Genomic DNA, 19671 nt, shown 5'->3' with positions numbered 1-19671 from the left:
CCTGTTTTGTTCAGGAGAAAATTTGCAACAATTATTATCTGATTTAGACATTGAAATGATTAAGTTAAAGAGATGGTTTGATATTAATAAATTATCACTAAATTTGTCTAAAACTAAAATAATGTTATTTGGAAATGATAAAAAAGACATACAAATTCAGTTAAACATACAGGGGGTAAACATAGAGCGGGTCAAAGAGAATAAGTTTTTAGGTGTCATTATTGATGAAAGAATGAGTTGGAAAGCTCATATTCAACATATTCAAAAGAAAGTATCAAAAAGTATTGCAGCGTTAAATAAAGCAAAGCATGTTCTTGCTTGCAAAGCACTACATACTCTGTATTGTTCATTGGTTGCACCCTATCTGAATTACTGCGCTGAAGTTTGGGGCAACAATTATAAAACTACATTGCAACCATTATTCATTCTCCAAAAAAGAGTATTAAGAACAATTCACAATGCAGGTTATCGGGACCACACCAACCCATTGTTCATTAAATCTAAAATATTAAAACTTCACGATATGATTGCGTTTAAGACTGTTCAATTAATGTATAAAGTGAAAAATAAGCAACTGCCTTTTTCATGGAGAGAGAGGGAAAATAGAATTTACGGGGTTTGTATTATTTTAAAATTGCAGGGGCTGCAGGAAAGGTTTCTGTCTCCCCATTTGTGGCCCGAAAATATGGAATAAACTGACGGAGGAACTCAAGTGATGTCCAAATATTATTCAGTTTAAATATCAATATAAAGAAATTATGTTCTCTAGATATGTGACTGATGAAGAAAAATGAGTTTGTGCTCTATGAGTTGCTGAATTGTGAATGTAGATTGTTTGGTAACATTGGGATTGTGTCCTATGAATTGCAGTGATTGAGCGGTTGAAATAGGGAATGGGAATAAATGGGTCCCCCCCCCCCCCCCCCCCCCCCCCCAAGTCCTTTTTGGACTGGATTTAACTGGATGGATGTATAATTTTTTTTATATACATATGTACAGTTTTTATTTCTTTGGTTAATGGGGTAGGCATCTGCAAGCTTTGCTTCTGCCTATCCCCTTTCGGCCGCATGGGTTTGCTCTTGGACTATTTTCTCTTTTCTTTGTTGGACTATTTTCTCTTTTTCTTTCTTTGTATGTTTTGTTAATTGCTTGGATCCATGTGTGCCAAAATAAATTCAATATTAATGTTAACTCTGTCAATTTTACAAAGTGAAAATGTAACCCATATCGCTAATATTCTTTTTATTAGCTGCTCATTGGTAAGAACATAAATAGATGGCTTAATAATTATTAATAGCAAAATATGTAACATCTTTATAAAACATTTAGAAATGATTTTTAAACCATTCAAGCACAGTTGATCATTAATAGTTCATTATTTACAATTGTAAAATCAGACAACATTCATTAGTGATAAAAATACTTTACAAATCATATTTTTATTGTCTTTCCATTTTTTCCTCACAAATTATTAAGCACCTTTTTATTAGCTACTCATTGGTGAGAACATAAATAGATGTCTTAATAATTATTAATAACAAAATATGTAATGTCTTTATAAAACATTATAAATTATTTTTTAATTCTCTATAAACCATTTAAGAATCCCACAATAATGACTTCTCTCTGCACCTATTTGTTCATCACATTCCTTTTCTGTTCTTTTTGTTTCCTGCTCTCTAATTCTTTCCTCTTTTCCTTTTGAGCTCTCTCAAACACTGTTCCTCTGGTTAAGGAGGTCCACATATTGAGCTTTTTCCCAGTGCTATCTTTTTTATTTTTATTATTAATATTATATAATATTTTTATTTATTTATTGTTATTTATTAGTCCTTATTTTTATTTTATTCAATTTCTTAATTTAAATTTTTAGCACCCAATCATTTATTTATTTTATGTTTTATTAATTAAATTTCTTAATTTTAAGCACCCAATCATTTCTGGGAATATAAACCTGTTTTTCAAATCAAATAAGATGTGATTTTACTTACCTCGCCGACAAATGGCTGTAACACCAAGTGCAAATGATACTATATCGCCGACATATGGCAGCAGCTCCTACGACACTTCCTGTTTTTGTTCTCATTGACGAGGAACGTCCGAAGAGAAAGATTAAAATGAAAAACTGGTTTTAAATGTTTTTCGGACAGTATGGACTAATGTTGCTTAATCACTGGCATTCTCATGCACACTTCCAGCGGACACCTCACCAAAAATGATGATTAATCAGCTATGTGCGTAAGTGTTAGCAAAAGCTAGGCTAAAGCTGCATTGGTGAACCGATGTCGTCCCAAATCTAACTGCTTAATGTATTCTAAAGCCTGGTTCACACGACAGGATTTTAAAATTATCAGTAGGTTTCCAAAACCTAAGAGACCACAAACGTGAAGATAAAAAATCATGGATCTAACAGGTTTGGTCGTACAGTGTGTGGTGTGCAGCCACACAGTAAGGACAACAACACCACACACGAACAGATTTCACGCACGGACATTTACAGTTCAGACAGGAAATCTCGCAAAATCTCTCGAGATTAAACGTGACTTCAGAGTAAACAAACGGAGGTACTTTGTGGACTATTTACAGCAGAGGGAAAAAAAAACGATACAAAAAGAAAAAGAAAAGGTGTTCTTTAAAGGAGTGGAGACAGCGCGACCACTGGAGTTTCTGGTAAGTCAGAACAGCTGTTTTGATTTTATTTTCCGCTCCGTACGTTCGTCACCTCGCTTTCTGATTGGCTGCACGTCACATTCAGCGCCACCATGTTGAATTCTCACAGGACATGCTGGACTCCGAAAAATGATGCCCACCTCTTCCACCATTCGGAAGATTCAGACGGCTTTCGGTGGCTTTTCAGTCGTGTGACTATCCGAGAAATTGTGGAAGAGGTGGGCATGTCACAGCATGTCCTGTGAGGCTTCAACACGGTGGCGCTTTTGCTCTGCCATCAGCTTCATGCCGAAGCCATCGGCATGAATTTCACTGCAACTGTTTTCATGGCCAAATCTTCTTTCACAGTGGAATGTGCCGAAAAAGTGCTGATGTCCACCTCTTCCGCAATTTCTCGGATAGTCACACAACGGTCCCGCATCACCACAGCATTCACTTTGGAAATGATCTGGTCATTTCAGCATGTTGATGACCACCCGGAGCGCGGCTCACTCTCCACCATTGTGCAGACGTCTTTAAACCGGTTGTACCGCTCCTTAATCTGTGTGATGCCCATAGGATCGTCACCGAAAGCCATCTAAATAATCCGAATGGTTTCCACCTGGCTGTCGCCCAGTTTCTGGCAATATTTGATGCAGTCGCGCTGCTCCAGTTGTTCCGCCATTTTCCTTGCAAAGAAAAAACGAGACACTACACCCATCCTCACACAAAGGCTGCTTACAAGCAAATGACGCAATTGACAGGTGTGAAAAAACTCACGCATGCGCACAAAGGTTCAAGGTTGGCTCATGCAAGCGCACGTGATTCAAATCCATCAGGTTTTTGAAAAAAATAAAAAGGTCGGATACTTTTCTAACAGACCTCGTATAAAAGTGAATTGGTCAGCTGTTGGTGACTCTGCATAACACATACGAGGTCTGTCCAAAAAGTATCAGACCTTTTTATTTTTTTCAAAAACCATATGGATTTGAATCATGTGTGCTTGCATGAGCCAACCTTGAACCTTCATGCGCATGCGTGATTTTTTTCACGCCCGTCGGTTGCATCATTCGCCTGTGAGCAGGCTTTGTGTGAGCACTGGTCCTCCCCCCTCGTTGGATTTTCATTGCGAGGAAAATGTCTGAACAATTTGGAGCTTTGCTGCATCAAATTTTTCCAGAAACTATGAGAGACAGGCAGGTGGAACCCATTCGGAAGATTCAGACAGCTTTCGGTGACGATCATATGGGCATCACACAGATTAAGGAGTGTTACAACCGGTTTAAAGACGGCGCACAATGGCGGAGGGTGCGTACAAATATCGTATAAATAGCATCTACAAATGAGTTCTAATGCAAATTTAACCATCACTTTAGTTAAGCTCACACCAAATACTAACAGCTTGTAAAGGCTTTATAATAGTATTTTTAAGTTTAGTAACGCATTAAGCATTTATAAATGGACATATAAAAGTGAATTGGTCAACTGTTTGAGATTGTGATTAAAATATATATTAAGCATATACAAATGAGTTATAAAACAAGTTTAATCACCACAAGGATATTACAAATGCTTAACTAATGCTCAGTTAAGGCTTATTTGTACATTGAAAGAAGAATTCATACATAGATAAAGTCTTTAAAACTGCAAACTTGTAGTGATGGGGAAAGAGACTTGAGCTTTGTACATATTAACAAATGATACATAGTATTGAGGAATAAGGAAAAATAGTTAATGCAAAGGCTTAATAATTTGTGAGGAAAAAATGTAAAAACAATAAAAATATGTTTTGTAAAGTATTTTTATCACTAATGAATAGTGTCTGATTTTACGTTTGTAAGTGATGAACTATTAATTATGAAGTTTTCTTAAATGGTTTATAGAGAATTAAAAATGTTTTATAAAGGCATTACATATTTTGATATTAATAATTATTAAGCCATCTATTTATGTTCTTACCAATGAGTAGCTAATAAAAAGAATGCTTTGTAAATGTTTTACAAGTACTTATTTAAGCATTTACTTACACTTTATAAATGCTTTACTAATGCTTTATAGTGTGCAGTTAATATAAAGTGTTACCCACATATCTTTTAATTTTAAAATAATGCACTAATTCTGAAGGTTTGAACATCAACACACACAGATGCCAAAAGGCATTATGGGAAAATCAGTGTGTTGGTTTTTAAATATAATAAATCAACCAGTCACTGATGAGCGGAGGCTGATTCTCCCCTGTGATTGCCTTTGATTCTACTCAGAAGCATCAGTGGTGCTAAAACTCAAGACTGGCTTGTCAGTAGCTGACAGTGTGTCAGAGTCAATACTAAAAGCGGTTATCGAAGCTAACGTTTTGGTTAGCTGTGCTCACCACTGGCCACTGTTGTCATGGCATCCCCAGACATTATGCACACACGGACAGAAACTGATATAAACTTATCTGCTCACCCACACATGACGCACGCCTCCCCTACCAAGATTTCTACTCCCCCTTGTGTCTCCGACCCCCCACCCCAGGCCTCTGCTCTGCCACTCCTTTCCCCCCATCGGGAGGCAGCACGGCTCAGCTGCTACAGCTTTCCGTTTTCCCCCAAGCTCGTGGCTGTGTGGGAGACTGCTGTGGCCACCCCACACTCACATTGCCTCAATTCGGATGATGGATTGTCTTAAAGTTTAGTGTACATAAACAATCAAATGTATATGTGTGGTGTTTTAATTCTGATGTGTGCCATTATTACGTTCAACTAGTAATAATTGTGGATTAATTGCTGTATTTTTTTGTCTGAGGTAACTGGGTGTGATATGAATTTCTCTTTTATGGATCAGTAAAGTTGTTTGAATCTTGAATCAGTGAGCGCTGTGCTGCATATTCCACCCTGGCATTTTGTTTGAGAATCTTTGAGTATTTTAGCTTGTAGGTTTACTAGGTCACTTGTACAGTGCATGTTTTTCTTTTTTCTTTTTTTTTCTTTTTTTTTGCTGAGTTGTGTTTTTGTGTTTCAGCTGAACTGCTGCGGTAAAGGTCAGGGCAGCACGCTTTTCACCAAAGTGATGGACACATTCGGCGTGACCAACTTCTGTCCCGAGTCTGGAAGCAACATCGTAAGTTCACCAAGTCAGTAGCTTTCATCTCCCCATGCGCACATCGCTCAGTGACAAACAACAGCTTCTTTGACACCAAGTGGAAATATCAGCATCTTGTAATTACATGATTCATTTCATTCTTACACCTAATGCTTTTATTTTCTTTACTACCAATTTCGTTTATTTATGTTTTTAAAATAACACATTAATTAACAGCGTTGTGAGTTTGCAGACTAATTGTGTTTTTTCTGAATTCACATCTGAGCAGCACAGATGTGCATTCTTTTATATTACTGAAAAATGTCTCATGCATACTTCTTAAGTTGCCAGATCTGTGCTCTAATAATACACCCTCTGGGAAGGAAGTTCTGCAGTGGAAATAGTTTGTGTGATTAAAAGGAGTAGCCTCATTCAATTCAATTTCAATTTATTTAAATTATATAGCACCAAATCACAACAAAGCTGCCTCAAGTTGCTTCACACAAGCAAGGTAATTTAACAAAATTATATGTGTATATATATATTTAAAGTTTAGACTAGCATCCTGTCCAGAGTGTACCCCGCCTCACACGCTATGACTGCTGGAAAAGGCTCAAGCTTTACTTTGACTCACAAACACTGTGATTGACAGGAAAGAAAATGATGATAATAATTGCCAGTGTATTGTACAGGATTTTTTACACTCATATTTTGACTTTACCGCACAGAGCTGCCACACCAGGATCAACGATTTGTTCACGGATAAAATTTACCTGATTGGTATCGCCGCCCTGGTGGTTGCAGTTATTATGGTGAGTATGTGAATATTATTTTGTTTCAGTTTAATGGAATTTAAAGAAAGGAGTTGAGTTAGTCACCCAGCAGTAGTACTGTGTATGTGTTAATAATACTTTCCAAAATGATGTGACCACCAGCTGCGTGGATATGAGCACCACCCGGTGTTTATGTGGTGTAACGGGCATGCAGCACAGTATTGTGTACACTGACCTTTTCCATCACTGAATGGCTCATAATTTGGAAAGTAATGGGACTGTCTTGATGATCTATGTGTCCTTTGAAAGGTCTAGGTCTCTAATATTTATAAATTATGCCATTAAGAGAATGAAATAATATTATGCGGTTGATTATGTGAGTTAAAATCCAGTTTAAATACAGGTAGGTCAAGCACTAAATTCTATGAAACAGCTTCCTTGGTTGCAGTTTTTGAAATTTTGCCTCCAAATTTGGCATGCACATAGTGATAGGCCTTGCCCATAAGCCATTATCTGGGATAAGTGATTGACCTTGACCTTCAGGGTTTCACTTGAGATCAAATGGCAACTAAATTAGGTCAAACTTCAGATTACAATAAAACATGTTGTGTAATACACCAAATTAATAATATTTTAGGATTATATTAGTACTAGCAGCATATAGTTATGGTAAATGTTCATTACAGCAAACTATTAGTCATACTGGGTGTTGAAAAACTAACATAAATGTATTTTTGCTTGTTATCATACTGTCAGTATAAGAAGTAAACTGATTTTTGCAGGGTAGAGAAGGGTCTGTTCCAACGACTTTGTTCTTTTGAATACAAGGTCTATTAGATAAGAAACCGACACTTTTATTTTTTTTTTAACTATATGGATTTGAATGACGTGCGATTACACCAATCATGCTTGAACCCTCGTGCGCATGCGTGAGTTTTTTCACGCGTGTCGGTGACGTCATTTCTCTGTGGGCAGGCCTTGAGTGAGATGTGGTTCAGCCCTCTCGGCTGAATTCCTTTGTTTCACACACTACTCGAGACGGCACGAGTTGCTTTATCAAAATTTTTTCTGGACCTGTGAGGAATATCCGAGTGGACACTATTCGAGAAATTAAGCTAGTTTTCGGTGAAAAGTTTAACGGCTGATGAGAGATTATGGGGTGTTTCTGTCGGTGTAAGGACTTCCCACAGAGCGGGACGTCCTGCAGCGCTTCCAGGCGCCGTCGTCGGCCTGTTTCGACCTGAAAACATCCTAATTTAAGGCTTAATTCACCCAGGACGTCGTGAGAGAACAGAGAAGATTCAGAAGAGGCCGGCATGAGGACTTTATGCGGACATTCCACTGTTTAAGGACATTTTTTAATGAAAGACGTGCGTGCAAATTCGCCGGGTCGTTTCCGTGACGACTCGGCGAATCTGTGTGTGCCGCCACAGGAAAAACACCTCCGTGTTGAAAACCATTTGTAAAATTCAGGCAGCTTTTGATGGCTTTCAACAAGTGAGTAACTGAGAAATTGTTTAACAGCTTGGGCATGTTCCAACTTGTCTGTTAAGGTTTCCAACGGAGGTGTTTTTCCTGTCACGACCTCCCGCGGTCGGGTCCGGCCCGACATGCGACTCTGCCCGCACATTCTTTCATTACAAAATGTCCGTTAACAATGGAATGTCCGAATAAACTCCTCATGCCGACTTCTTCTGAAAGTTCTCTGTTCTCTGACGACTTACTGGGTCAACAGAGCCTGAAATGTGGAAGTTTTCAACTTGAAACGGCGAGACGCTGCCGCCTCAGAGCGCAGATCACTGTCAGGCGCCGTGGGCCGCCCTTAAAGCGACACTACCAGACCAAAATCTCTCATCAGCCGTTAAAATTTTTACCGAAAACCAGCTGAATTTATCGAATGATGTCCACTCAGTTGTGCCTTACAGTTTTGAAAAAAATTTGATCAAACAAAGCAGCAGTCTCTGAGCCATTCCTAAACAATGAAAAAAACGACGAGAGGGTGGGCGACTCCTCACTCAAAGACTGACCACAGGCGAATGACGTAACCGACAGGCGTGAAAAAACTCTCGCATGCCCACAAGGGTTCAAGCATGTCTGATGTAATCACACGTGATTCAAATCCATATGGTTTTTGAAAAAAATAATAAGGTCAGATACTTTTCTAACAGACCTCGTACATTTGATCTTCACTTATTGTGGGGTCATTTGCCATGTAGTTCAACACCAGTTGGGACTCTAAAGTTTGACTCATTCTTCATGCTACTAAAACTTGAAACCACTTTGCTGTAATATTTAGTGGATAAAAATGATTTGAACAAATCTTTATTAATTCTTTCTCCTGCCGAGCTGCTCGTCCAGTGAAAATCACACAGTTTCAAATAATTATATTTGTCAATTTCATGCTACATTTATATTATTCTGTTGATTCCTATCTGCTGCTCTTTATATTTATGACGAGTTTGTACAAAAGAGATTTAAGAAAGGTGACAGACATTATAGGCCCCTCATTTTCATTATGTTTTTTAAACATGTGTTTCTTTACTAGTGTGTGTGTGTGTGTGTGTGTGTGTGAGCGTGCATGCGCTATATTTATTTATTAACTTGTTTATATATATGTCTTAATGTTTTAACTGTATGTTTTAGTGTACAGCACATTGGGTCAGCTTTGGTTATAGTAAAGTACTTTATACATAAAGATGGTGTGGTACTGTGTGTTCTATACATATTCTGTGGATATTTTATGCAAAACTAAATTGGAGTATTTTATGTCACATCACATATTTCAGGTTATCAGTCAGGTCCATATATTTGTAGAGTATATTTGGAAGGGGGATTTAAAGATACTTCAGAATAGGAAATATTACTATTGTAGATAGCTATAGATAGATACAGAAGGAATACCAATATTGTTCACCATCAATCAAACTGCTTCATCTGTGACCATAAAACATCCATGAAATACAGAGTTTAAAGGTTACTCTATCCTGATTGGGCCTTATCAAGGTTTGGGTTAATCCAGGGTTTTCATGTATCCCATAATCCCTTGCGCGCCAGAGAGTCGCTGCAGTCAAAACAACATAGAGAATCTACATGATGACAATTATAAATGAATATTACACTACAAAAATGTATTTTTTATGCTTTTCATCACGTTAATAAGAGACTGCTGCATGATACCCTTTAAACTTGGTAAAACAATTATAACGAATAATCCGTGTCTGCTACGTTTAATCTGCGTGGAATTTAGTAAACGCAAACCGAATTTCAGACATATATATTAGTCTGGAACAAAGAGGACAAACAGTGTTGTAAAGAACAATAATCAAAACGTTAAAGAACAAACTTCACTTTCCCCCAGAACGACATGATCAGGAAGCGAGTGTAGCTCACAGCAGCTCCCATTGAAAATAATGGAGAGACAGCCTGTGATTCTCACATGTTTACATAAAACAGATGCAATTACAACTTTTATAAACCCAGAGAATATGTTCATGAGAGTTTTAGGCACAATATAAAAATAGTTTTATGTTGCGATGTTAATGGTGTTGGCCGTGTGCAGCGGTTAAAGTGCAGCGTGATCAGAGCGTCTCAATGCAGTTCTCAATGATGCTGAGATCTCGCAGCGCAGTGACCTCTCCAAGGTTTTGCGGGATTTGAAACCTGAAAAGGGTGGATGGGGGGGTGACTGTGCGGAAACCCATTTTTGCAGGGAAATTTCACATAAGCAACTTCAGCTCTTTATTTTATTCTGTTTACATCCAGACGACACAAACCATCACAAAACGAAAGCATTACACAGAGCCGTGCTGTGATCACTGCACATTTTGACTGAAAATGTTCAGTCAAAAATTTTCAGTTGCTTGTAGCCACGTGCTAGCTGCTGTGGTGTATGTTTGTCCTTCATGAGCATTTTATGACAAATATTTGAGATAATATGACTTGCAGTGTCATTAATAGTCCTGCCGGACCTCTGAAGAAGTCTGTGCTGCAGTATTGCAGAAGAGTGACATTTTTAGTATTCTTTTGTGTGTTAGCACTAGAGCCCGACCATTATGGATTTTTTTAGGCTGATGCCGATAAAGATATTTGGATGATCAATAAATCGGCTGATTTGCCGATAGACGATAAATCAGATGATATTATTATTATTATTTTTTTTTTAATGAATAAAATGTTCGTTTTTGGAACCTTAACCAAAAAGGTATGAGATAAAAGCTGAAGCTTTGTCATCATATTGATTAACTTTATAACAGAGAAGAATTTTCAAATTCAAAAAATGCAATCAAGAATTAAACCTTCGTGAAATTAGCAAATACATATCCTTAAAAAGAGTTGTGAAATACATCTGATCTTGTACCTCTTGTTGCTGCAACTTAGATCTAGGTTATATTACAGGTAGAAAAACTTTTTAAGTTGCAGACAAGTAATTGTGAGAGGAAAGAAACACAAACACTAAGGAAACATTATTTCCACAACACTCCTTTATTTTTCTATTCTGCAACTTTCAAGAACAAAAAACTTTCAAACAACCTTAGCGCAAGCAGAGGTTGGTTTTAGTGCTGGTAGAACATTTAACAAGAAAACATGGACCCTGATATAACATGTGAGGACCAGTGAATCTGAATATTTTCAACCTCTAGCAGTGAACGAAAAGTGTTTTCATGCTAGGAATAAGGTCTACCACACGTGGGCTTAATAAAAAAGCGTGACCGACACAATGAAGCACATTTGACACAGTTACTACATAACTGAGTTTAATCACACTGAGTTGAACTTGAAAACGGGAGAAATGTGGTGTGATGTAATCGCAAGTTATTCAAACACATCCTTATAACTTGTATGCTTTTGTCAGCCGATCAGTGCATGTGAGGGTAACTACGGGGGCCATTGATGAACACATTTAATGCAGGGGTGCAGCCGCTCTCAGTTGAATGGAGGCGAGCTCCATCTACTGGACAAACGGTGCAAGGGGCATTTTACATTGCCAACACAAACATTATTTCAGTAACTGTTCTGTTATGAGGAATTATCAGCATTCTATCGGCAAAATTTTCGGCCGAGTAGTGAGTACTTTGATAAGGGCTTATATCGACCGATAATATCGCCGGCCAATATATCGGCCTATCTAGGTTGGCGTGTTCGTGTTTCATTCGTCATGGGCCGAAGTTACGCCGGGCTTCCCCGTGCTTCCCCGTTTATGGGGTGGCCAGGAGTTAGGGCAGAGTCCAACACCGGGCAGGATGGTGGAGCCCGCCCTTTTGATCTTCAGACCAACTCTGGATGCTGTCTGTCAGTTTTGCTTCCCTCACAAAGCCACAGCCCCCTCCACAGGATCCGTGTGCGAGCCGTCATTCAGTTTAAAAAGCTCGTTAGCAGTAAGCAGTCAGCCATATTTACTCACATGCCTGCTTCTGTGTAATCAGTCAGAAAAACCCCAAATTAAGACATTTACAAGACATTTATTAAAGAACGCAGTGGACAGTTAAAATAAAACAAAAAATACAACTATGGCTACTTTATAATTTTGCAGTCAATGATTCAAACACAGTCAACAAACGATATGATAATCAGTCAATAATCAGTTATTGTAAAAACCAGGCGGTAGTTCAGAGTGGGCGTGTGTGTGATGCGCCGTCACCATCTGATGTTTTGAACCTTTTCCTGCTTTCTGCAGCGTCTTTACTCATTAGGTACAGAAATGTGACTGCCAGCTGTGTTTGTCTTCCAGATCTTCGAGATGATCTTCAGCATGGTGTTGTGCTGCGGCATCCGCAACAGCCCGTGTACTGAGGCGCCGACAGGCCAGCGTGAGCTCGCCAATGAAGCTGGCGGACGAGCTCGCAGCGTCTCCTGTGTGTCTCTCTCTCTCTCGCTCTCTGTTCTCTTTAGCTTGCTGGGATTTAGTTTGTCATCCTGGAAGCATTTGGTGTCGGTGAGGTCGGAGCTGTCCGAACCCGACGTGTAGATATCCCATCATGCACTGCTGCAGTCCTGATTGTTTTTTCTTCTTCTTCTCTTGGCCGCTGAACTTCCCCTTGTTTTCTTCTTCTGGGTGTTTTTCACTGATTCTGTATAACTGTATATAAGTATATATAATAACAGTGCTTGATGACTGCCTGAGCATGAATGTCGTCCTGCTCGCCTCACGCCGCACTGATCCACATCACGGTGTGTAACCAGCACCAAGCGACACGCTGGAACCAAAGTCCGACTGACCAGGAACCCGTCCTTTTTGGCTCCATCTTCACCCGTTGTCTCGAGCGCTCGTTACATAAACCGCGTTAGGAACGTAGTTACCTGTAGTCGTCCTCTATAGATACTAATATACCTTTATATTCTACACAGATATGCTGTTTTTTTTGTCACAAGTGCAGTTACAAGTTTAACTCTAAATTTTTTTGACTGAAGAATCATTTACTTTAAATATCATTATGTCAGGGAAGATGAACATGTTAAAGAAAATATGAGGTGTTTTTTTTTTTTAATTTGCAGCTGACCACTTATTTGAAGGATTTATGTAAAATGTTATTAAAAAAAGAATCTTGTATTCAGTCGTGGAGGAAGCCGGCTGAAATCTGTTTGTTAGCATGCAGCCCTCTTTTAGCATCTGTATGCTTGTGTTGTGTTCTTAGCATCCAAGTTGCTGATGTGTTAGCTAGCTGTCTGGCTGCGTGCTGTTGGAGCAATGTCCACGTTCTGGTACCGTTTGACCTGGCTTTGGCACCGGACCCGCAGATGTTCACGTGACGTTTTCCATTTCAGGGCTGAAACCACTTTGCGGTTTGCGTTGAGTTTTTCTGCCCCCTGCTGGTCAGTGCTGTGAAACATTTTGCATGTGTGCAAAGCACGGCTTGACAAAATACCACAAACAGCTGTACCGCCCGAACAAATCCATGTGATGGCAACCGTGTCACTCGACGACATATTAGACTAAATATGACTAAGACAGCATTTAGTCGTCATCATATTCTGAGGAATTAAATCAGTGTGCACTTTTATCAGTGAAGACAAAACAACACAGAATCATGTTTTTGTAATAAGAATGATAATAATCAATCCTTTATGACAAAATAACAGTTTGTCTCCTAACAGGAGTATTATTATTATAATTGTGTCGTAACCTCACTCCTAAAATACGGTTCGAAAGAATAATAGCAGCAGTGGACTGGTCTCACTAATCAATGATTCGTGTAATCACGCTGAAATGTTAAGACATCCACCGTGTGATCGCAGAGTTCAATCAGCTCGCCAACACAGCGATGTCATCCTTCTATTGTGTGCATTTTCGGAAGCGTATTCATGCCAAAGTAGAAACAAAATCACAACACCGTGTCACAATTCAGAGATTCAAAACTAAACATGACTGTCATTTAAATTTATGAGATTAAGCATCATTACACTTTACATCTCAGTATGTCTACTTTTAAATTCATAATTATGAGCTACTCACTTTTGTTGAACTTTGATTTAACCAAATTTAAATTGTACTTTTTTTAGTTTCGCATTATTTTCACAGAAACTTGCCATTTTCATTTCAAAACTGGCTTTTATCTTGCGTTTGACTTAAAAATCCAATGTCACTTAGAAAGGTTTTTTTTTGGTGGTGGTCCATGAGTGACCCCTAGTGGTCTGTGAGTATATTGGTAACATATCACCTTTTGAATTAAGATCATATCCTAGTTTAAAAGTGTTAATAATCAGCGCCATCAATTGACAAGTCAGCGTCAGTTAATTATATTAAATTAAACATCTGACAGAACAGGGAAAATGCATCTCCCTGATGCAGGTGGTTCAGCAGCCGCAAGCTACTTATGAAGCTGTTGTTTTTAGATATTTGAAGAGTTGGTGGTCTGCAACACTCTTCATTGGTTAAGTGGTTCTTGGTCCAAAAAAGTTTGTGAAACTCTTGATTTAAACAACAAAACAATCTCTGCTGGCTGCAGTAACGGTGCTATTACCAGGAGGGGGCAGAAGAGTCCTGTTAAATAAGCTGTTTAATTGAACAGCCTGCTGACCTCCAGCCAATCAGAAAGCCCCAGCAGGCAGTTCTGCATGCTGATTGGATGTAGAGGTGTTTTTTTTTTCTTGTAATTGATGCTCGTTAATAACACCTAATAGTCGCCCATGTGTAACCTCACATTTTGTCTAAAGCCGTCATGTCTTGTTGTCAATCATCGCGTCATATTTACATCATATTAATGAAAATCTTGAAAGCTGCAGAAAAATGATGTTTGCCTTTTTGCTTCGTCTTGTCGTTTCTTTGGTACGTTGTCAGAGATGTGTGGACAGAAAGGGGGAAAGATTTGGTGGTTTTAGACATCAGCCAGTCACAGTAAAGTTGTCTGTGATTGACAGTTTGGACCACTCTGATCTCGCCCCTGTCTACTCTTGTGGACGATGGTTTGCCCAAACATAAAGGGATTAAATGTATTTTACAAATAACACTGCCATCTTGTCGTCTTCTTCTGCAGTCTTGTAACTCACTTAAAGAGGTCATACTGTGCAGAAGTCACTTTTTACCATTTTTAGCTAAACATTACGTAAACATCTGCAGTAATATATTCTGTTGCTCTAAACTGGATTTAGGCCTGAAATGGTGTGCTTTAGCCTTTTGTGACATTCATTCATTCATTCATTTATCTTCTACCGCTTAGTCCAATTAAGGGTGCAGGGGGCTGGAGCCTATCCCAGCAGTCATAGAGCGCGAGGCGGGGTACACCCAGGACAGGACGCCAGTCTGTCGCAGGGCCACAAATAGACAAACAAACACAGACACACCCACACACACACCTACGGACAGTTTTAAAGATTCCATTCCACCTAACCCGCATGTCTTTGGATGTGGGAGGAAACCGGAGCAATTTTTGTGACCAGTATTGACTGCTGTTGTGTCAGAGATTATCATCTGAATACTGTTCCATGCATTGTACTCATCAAGCAGGTCCTATCTTGGTATATAGATGTCTGCAGTGGTTCTACTGTCACAAGCCAAAATGCCAAGTTGTAATGTTCTTCTGTCATTTTTCAAGTACACAACTTGGTACTCCTTATTGTCAATTTTCTTACCATCAAAATGCAAACAAAATCTCTCTTCAGAGATCAGTTCCATGAGGCGGTTCTTAACTTGTTCTGCATCTCTGATTGTTCGATGCCATACAACAGACTGTGATGGTGTTGGGACACTAACTCCATCTTCAGGCAGAGTTTGAAGCACCTGTGATGCTTTTCTGGTTGACAAAGAGTGTTTAGACACCAGTTTGGCAGCAGACTTTGTTGAGTGGCATGTTCATGTTTATCTATAAATGGACTGCATTTATATAGCGCTTTTCCATCTGCATCTGCAAAGCACTTTACAATTATGCCTCACATTCACCCCAATGTCAGTGTGCTGCCATACAAGGTGCTCACTACACACCGGGAGCAACAGGGGATTAAAGGCCTTGCCCAAGGGCCCTTAGTGATTTTCCAGTCAGGTGGGGATTTGAAACCATGATCTTCTGGACTCAAGCCCAACACCTTAACCACTAGACCATCACCTCCCCCATCATCTATTTTACCTTTATTTTTTATTTCTTTTAATTATTGTTTAATAATATATTTTAGCAATATTTATTTGTATATATTTTCTTGTTATTTCTTGATACTTGTTAATTCTTTTCTTGTTACATTATTTTTAAATAGTATTGTGTAAACTCGTGTATTTTTAAAAGTGATGTGGTGCTAGGTGCGGGAGGTTTTTTCATGATCCAATGAAATAAACTTCAAAAAAGTGATCTATGGGTAAAAGTTCATCAAATGCAACAGGAAAATGAAAGTTTTGAAAAAGGTTTTGTAGTCATAACCTAACGCATGGGCATTCAGTACAGTCTGTACAACAGCTTGATCACAAGAGTTCAGCATGGAGTCTGGCCCTTCAGGGGCCACACGTACAGCTGAAGACGTTCTGGATGAGGATGCCAAATGAACCCCTCCAACTGTGACAAAATGTCCCTCCAGGCAGGGCAGGCAGCATAACTTTCTCCACAGCATCTCCAGACCCTTTCACGATTGACCCATTCACCCTTTCAGGTTGAACCTGCTCTCATCTGGGTGCCTGTGGTGGACTTGCCAATTCTGGTGTTCTAAAGCAAATGCCAGTCGAGCTCCACGGTGCCAACCAGTAAGCACAGGGCCCACTGCATGACACTGGGTCCTCAGATCCATCATTCAGCAGTGGCCTGCTGGAGGTCATTTCGTAGTGCTCATCCTGTTCCTCTTTGCACGAAGGAGCAGATACCAGACCTGCTGATGGGTTAAGGTTAAGGACCTTCTACGGCCCTGTCCAGCTCTCCTAGAGGAACTCCTGTCTCCTGGAATCTCCTCCATGTCCTTGAGAGTGTACTGGGAGACACTGCAAACCTCCTGGCAGTGGCACGTATTGATGTGCCATCCTGGAAGAGTTGGACTACCTGTCCAACCTCTGTAGGGTCCAAATGCAAAACTAGTGAAAAATTTAGTGCACCTGGTCTTAATTTCATTAACATCAAAGAAAAGCAGCTGAAACTGATAGACAACCCCTCTGCCACTTAACTGACCAGATCAGTATTCAGAACTTGAATTAACTTGGGCAGCACTCTGATTAATAAGTGTTGCTTTAGTTTTTTGAACAGTGTATATCAATCACCTGTTTAATTTCAATGCTCTAAGGTGACTCTTGAGACCAGCCTTTGACCTCACTTGGCTTTGGGAATATGTGACAAATGAACTCTTGTCACTTTGACTTAATTATTCTGCAGGTAAGGAGCTCGATCAGTGCTAACTCTGATAATGAAAATAAAATTTGACCTTTGAAAGACAACAAAAAACTTGACTGAAAAAGAAAACATTATTTGCAGATTGTAAATTTGAATTTTAAAATAAATATCAAAACACCCTGCATGCTTAAGGTCTGAATTGATTTTTCCAGTGACTGTAGTTTTCATTGTCAGTTCCACTTTTTCATGTGTTCATTTGCAATGACTTTTTCATCTGAGGTTTCTTTCAACACCAAATTCATTCTGTTAACAATCACTGCTCTGGAGCCATACACAGACGTGGCCAGAAGGGGGGCGCAAGAAACAAAGAATCAGGACAAAACGTTTTGTTTGCCTTATGTGAAAGTTGGTCATATGTGAGACAGTTGATCAGGATGAATTATACAAGCATAATCCTAGTCCCCATATATTTGGACACAGTCAACTTGACCAAAACAAACAAACAAAAAACCTTGTTGCATTGGAGTGAAAACCAAATAATGTTTAATTTTTTGTTGCTGTTTGTGTGCCAAATAAATTCATTCATTCATAATTTGAGAGGATTTGTGTAGGACATGTCTAAATGAGGGTAATGGTGTCAAATTGGCAGCACGCTGTTTGTCTGGTCCTCAGCCAGAAGGGACCAATAGTAACTGGATGACCAGGCGTGTTACGCTCTCCTTGTGCAGAGTATGACATAGTATATCTGTCTCAAAAAACAATGACAAAAGGAAATTAGCGAGGGAAACCACCAAGACACCATGCATCCTGAAAGTATTCACGGCACTGCACTTTTCCCACATTTTATGTTACAGCCTTATTCCAAAATGGATGAAATTCATTTTTTCCTTTAAATTTCTACACACAATACCCCATAATGACAATGTGAGAAAAGTTTTTATTTTTATTTTTTTTAAGATTTTTGCAAAATTTATTGAAAATAAATTTAGTCTTAGTCAAGGAAGTGACCAAGAACCCGATTGTCAGAGCTCCAGCATTACTCTGTGGCGAGAGGAGAACCTTCTAGAAGGACAACCATCTCTGCAGCAATGCATCAATCAGGCCTGTAAGTAAAGTTTATTTGTATAGCACCTTTCAAGATAAAATCACAAAGTGCTTTACAGTAATTTGAGAAACACAGAAATAGAAACACAGAAACGAAAAGCATCAAAAACATAAAACTAGTTAAAAGCCAGCCTGTACAAATGGGTCTTGAGCTTTTCCTTAAAAGTACCAACAGAGTCCACACAATGTAGGTGCAGTGGCAATGCAGTTAGGGGGCCACAGCCTCAAAAGCAGTCTCCTTTGGCCTTCAGCCTTGACTTGGGTACAACCAACAGGCTCTGGTCCGAGGACCTCAGAGACCTGCTTGTCACATAAGGGTGCAAGAGTTCACTGCAGTCTGAAGCCAATGCAAAGAGGACAGAATGGGTGTTACATGAGACCACTTCGAAGACTTTGTAAGGAGCCTTGCAGCCACATTCTGGACTATTTATAGGCAGTCTAGCAAAGGCTTACTGAGGCTAGAGTACAGCAAATTACAGTATTCGAGACATGAAGAAATAAAGGCATGAATGATCTGTTCCAGCTCAGTTTGAGACGCAATGTTTCTAAAGAGGGCAATGTTCCATCAAATTTCAGAGCCTGGTCAAATGTAACACCAAAATTTCTGACTGCTAAGTGAACAGAAGAGGACAGAGAGCCGGGGTTCTTAATCACCGAGAGAACAAACTCCTCAGGGGCACAAACAAGAACTTCAGTTTTTGCTGTATTAAGCAACAGATAGTTAGCAGCCACCCAGTTTTTTGTGATGTTAATGCAGTTGTGAAGAATAGATACATTAGTAACATTTGGTCGAGTAAAGGAGATGTACAGCTGTATGTCATCTGCATAAAAATGATATCAGAGAACATCAAAAGAACTCAAAATGTGCCCAAGTGGAAGCAAACACAATGCAAATAAAACAGGTCCCACAACAGATCCTTGGGGCACACCACAGGACAGAATTGCAGAACAGGATGTATATTTAGCTGCAGCAACCGACAAACTGCTTTTAGAGCGATAGGATAAAAACCAATCTAGCACTGACCCAGAAATGCCCACCCATGTCTTTCATTCCTCAGGCCCCTTTACACATGGTACGAATAAAGTAGAACTCAGCGGGACTCACGGTGAAACAGCTTGTATGAGCGACCCACACAAACATTGAGCCGACGGGCAGGTGTGCACGATCCTGCTGCACCGGTTCGTGCACGCAACATTGTCTTTTGAGCAGGAACACAGTGCGAGCAACTGCAACACATCACGCTGCTGATGTGGAGAACAATAAAATAAAAACCAGCTGTATAATTAGTGAATATCACTGGGTTGTTATAAATAATAAATAAAAGGGGACGCAATACAGAACCCCCCGG

General features: G+C 39.4%; 1 protein-coding gene and 1 long non-coding RNA gene across 3 annotated transcripts in view; one reads left to right on the top strand and one right to left on the bottom strand.

The window, feature by feature from the left end:
- The window catches only part of LOC117522943 (CD81 protein-like), a 97267-nt gene extending 82332 nt beyond the window's left edge, over positions 1–14935 (top strand). The window contains exons 6-8 of one of the 2 annotated variants that reach the window (XM_034184367.1): positions 5653–5751; positions 6441–6524; positions 12214–14935. In XM_034184367.1, coding sequence (XP_034040258.1) covers positions 5653–5751; positions 6441–6524; positions 12214–12450 — 420 coding nt within the window. In that variant the 3' untranslated portion in view covers positions 12451–14935. Of the gene's footprint in view, positions 1–5652; positions 5765–6440; positions 6525–12213 lie in introns of both variants that reach the window. The other variant, XM_034184372.1, reaches the window with a different exon arrangement.
- LOC117522960 lies at positions 14736–15219 on the bottom strand. Its single transcript, XR_004564381.1, has 2 exons — positions 14999–15219; positions 14736–14968 (listed from the first exon to the last, which is right to left on the bottom strand). It is a non-coding gene; the product is annotated as an uncharacterized LOC117522960 (long non-coding RNA).
- Between the last annotated feature and the right edge of the window lie 4452 nt (positions 15220–19671).

Source organism: Thalassophryne amazonica, chromosome 2, assembly GCF_902500255.1.
Source record: "Thalassophryne amazonica chromosome 2, fThaAma1.1, whole genome shotgun sequence".
Taxonomy (NCBI): domain Eukaryota; kingdom Metazoa; phylum Chordata; class Actinopteri; order Batrachoidiformes; family Batrachoididae; genus Thalassophryne; species Thalassophryne amazonica.
The sequence above is the reverse complement of the archived record's forward strand: the minus strand, read 5'-3'. Positions and strand labels throughout refer to the sequence as shown.